Source organism: Trichinella spiralis (assembly GCF_000181795.1).
Source record: "Trichinella spiralis strain ISS 195 chromosome Unknown Scfld336, whole genome shotgun sequence".
NCBI lineage: Eukaryota > Metazoa > Nematoda > Enoplea > Trichinellida > Trichinellidae > Trichinella > Trichinella spiralis.
The window spans coordinates 2,793-6,098 of NW_003527275.1; the positions used below are offsets into that span (position 1 = coordinate 2,793).

Sequence of the window (3,306 nt, forward strand, 5' to 3'; positions counted from 1 at the left end):
CATAATCACAATAAAATGACCTATGCTTTTGAAGATGTTGCGTGTTACACCAGCTAATGCCAAATTTTTGAAGGGAAGCTTTGTAGCATATAAAACCTCCAGATTTTTCAGCAAGTTATCCTAAAAGGAAAAATCATTTGATGATTTTGATCCATCTGATAAGTAATTTTTTATTTTTGTTAAATTACCATATTTTTTTATAAACTGCTTTATAGAAAAATTAATTTAAATGGAAGAGATGGTAGCATTGATAGGCGTCCAATGGATAACAAAAAATACACAGTAAAAGATGGTCGCCCTCAGAACCCAGGTGGTTTAACTGGATTACAAGGCAGAGGAGTACATCCTCGCTGGGGTTCAAATTTTATGGCAATATTTGTTATTACCAGGTATATTATATGAAAATCATTACCTCATTACTATTAATTTTTGTCAAAATATGTTCAAAATTGCCACTAAAAAGTATATTGTAGTTTAAAATTTTTTTTAACAAACTATTGGAGTAGAATTCACTAATTAGTAATTTCTTAATACTAACATTTTTTTGATATATTAAATCTTATAGGGTGAATTTAAATGTTTATCATTTTTATCTTATTTCAAAATTAATGAAATTGCTTACCCTTAAATGATTGCAGGCAAGAAGGTGATAAACTCGAAGTATTATCAACCTCTTCATCTTTGAAGCCAGTTTCATTTCCTAATGTACGTAATAAATATTTCTTGATAATGAAGTATACACGTATGCACTTTAATTTTAGTTCTACGTCGACAACTATGATTTAACAACACTGAGGTCACAACTGGAAAAAATAATACTTCATAGCAATTCCCAGAAGTCACATTCTGAGGAAGAAATTAAAAAGATTGTTAAAGATGCAATGCATCACAGCACACTTGTAAAATATTTTGATTTATCCTGTTATCTAAAGTGTTTTATAATTAACATTGCAGTTAAAACAAGGTTTTACACCTGACGCCAGCAACACAGATAATTCATGGCTTGAAACTGTGATAGTGCAAATCAGTGACCAGTCAAAAAAGCATGTTGGATTGCTCGATTTGAAGCCAACAGAAAGTGTGGACAAAGTTGGATGGAAGCTATTAGATAAAACTGAACAGAAAAATTTGCTGAACACGATAAGCAAAGCGATTGGAAAAGAGAACTTAAACGAAATTGCTGCTGAAGTCGAAAGGAAACGTTCCAAAAAGATTTCAAAGGCCTTGCTAGTTGCTGGTTTAATTGGCAGATTTTTCAGTGGACTAAGCTTTGTGGTCGCCGTGGTGGCGTTCATTTGCACCGGTTCGCTTCTTCCTGTCCTTGGTGCTGTAGGTTTATTGGTAGCATTTTCTGTGCTTTCAGTGATTGCTATGCGACACATAAAATACTGAAATAATAAAATGTAAACCATGACACTGCTTTCCGTAATAATTTTTAACGCAAAATTGTCCTATCAAGATGATGAAAGTTCCCCCAAAATCAATCACTTAGATGCCAGCAATTAAAATGAAGTAACAGGTGCAACGCACCTGGAAGATAGCACTAAGTAGCTTAGCAAATTTATAATCACTTTGAGTTAAAACTTTTTTTCTCATGCCATGATCTAGATGATGACATCTAGAATGCTACGTTGAAGCGTTTTGTTGAACGTTTACAGAAATGAACTTTGCTTTAAAAATAAAAAGTATTCTGCTACCATTGATACACTGAGTTTACTACTGATTTTAATGAGAGAATTCAAAATAGAAGATTGAAATGGAAATTTTTTCTATTAAAAATGTCACTGTACACGATGATAGATGGACTAAAAATGCTCAAGTGCTATCACATGTGCTTCACTGCAAAATGTGTAACTGACCAGAATTGAAACTGGAACAACAATATAAAACTTTATGACAAAAATACAGAATTAATAGTATGTGTAAATTGTTTTATATATGGAAATCAAGTGACAATTACAACAGTCCTGAGATATTCTGCAACAAGTACATCCAGTAAATATATGCGTGAAATGATCTGAAAGAAGCTATGTATGATGGCCCAGAATGTATAATGACATTGAGCAAATTTTACACATGTACATTATGTTTAGAATCAAGAATTGCACAAACACAAGCACCGGTACAACCGTGGAAGGAAGTTACATAACTATAGTTTTATATGCATATAGATTTATTTGGTCCATTACAAAAAGGATATGTTTGTTGGTTTTAGAATAATACTCGAACTAGTTGGAAATCCATCCAAGCAAGCAATGCAATCTATGTTAGTAGTTATATAACCAAACGACAACTATTTACAACTCATGGACTGCCTGAAATGATAGTGCTAAATGACGCAACAGCGCATGCATGAAACGAATTTCAGAATTTCAATGCAAATAATATTGCAATGGAAATTTATTCAATCATAAAATTCGAACGCATATTTTGCAGACGATGAAATCAGTACTAAAAAGCATGGCCAGAAAAGAACGTGTAGAGATTATTAACTCATTATAAAACTATTAACTCAACATATGAAACCAAATGGCGCAACCGGCTATAGCACAGTGGAATTTCTGATGTATCATAGACCAGAAGGTTACTGGAAAATCTATATCTATACGTATCACAAGAACATGAAGCAAACTAAATATTCTTCAGAGAAACCGACAGCATGTGAAGAAAACAAATGCAATCAACCTATAAAAGAGTACACGAATATTGGAAAATAGTTATCAACAACAGCTTAGGAACAACCTGGACCATTAGCTTATAATATGCACTGTATTGATAAGAAAGTACTGAATAGTTTAACAAATGCATAGTAATGAGAGTTTCGAAGAATGTACGCGAAACAGAGGTCATGAACTGAATAGAATACTTTAATTTTGTTCTTTTACTAGAATTATTGGAATTATGAAAACAGTTGATTAAACTGCTTTACCATAACTGATTATGATAATGCTTCATCAAAGTTATCTGATCTGTATTAAAGTGACTGACTATAGCCAACATAAAAGAGCTTTATCTTAGTATTAACAAAAGTAAGAAGCATAAACAAAGAGGAACTAAAAGTCATCAGCAACAAATAGGACGCTTTATGATTTATATTTATGAACAACTGTAAATATTGTATTTATTTTTTAAAAAATTGTCATTGCTCATTGCAAACAGTGAAATGCTGCTGAATTTCTGAACAATGTGTGAAAATTTTGAAAGATGAAAATCCTTGCTAAACTGAAATGGCCTGCTTTTTTTTGTTTTCATAGACAGTGGTCGACGCCTTTTGATATACCACGTGAGAGATAGGGTGAACTAAGC

General features: G+C 32.3%; 1 protein-coding gene across 1 annotated transcript; it reads left to right on the forward strand.

Annotated features, from left to right (window-relative positions):
- Positions 1-215: 215 nt before the first annotated feature.
- Positions 216-1,392, forward strand: Tsp_12617 (conserved hypothetical protein; the record flags this gene model as incomplete). The annotated part of the gene is made up of 4 exons (XM_003370915.1): positions 216-389; positions 639-705; positions 762-899; positions 955-1,392. Coding segments are annotated over 4 exons (817 nt in total), but the record flags the coding sequence as incomplete, so codon positions are not given.
- Positions 1,393-3,306: the final 1,914 nt, after the last annotated feature.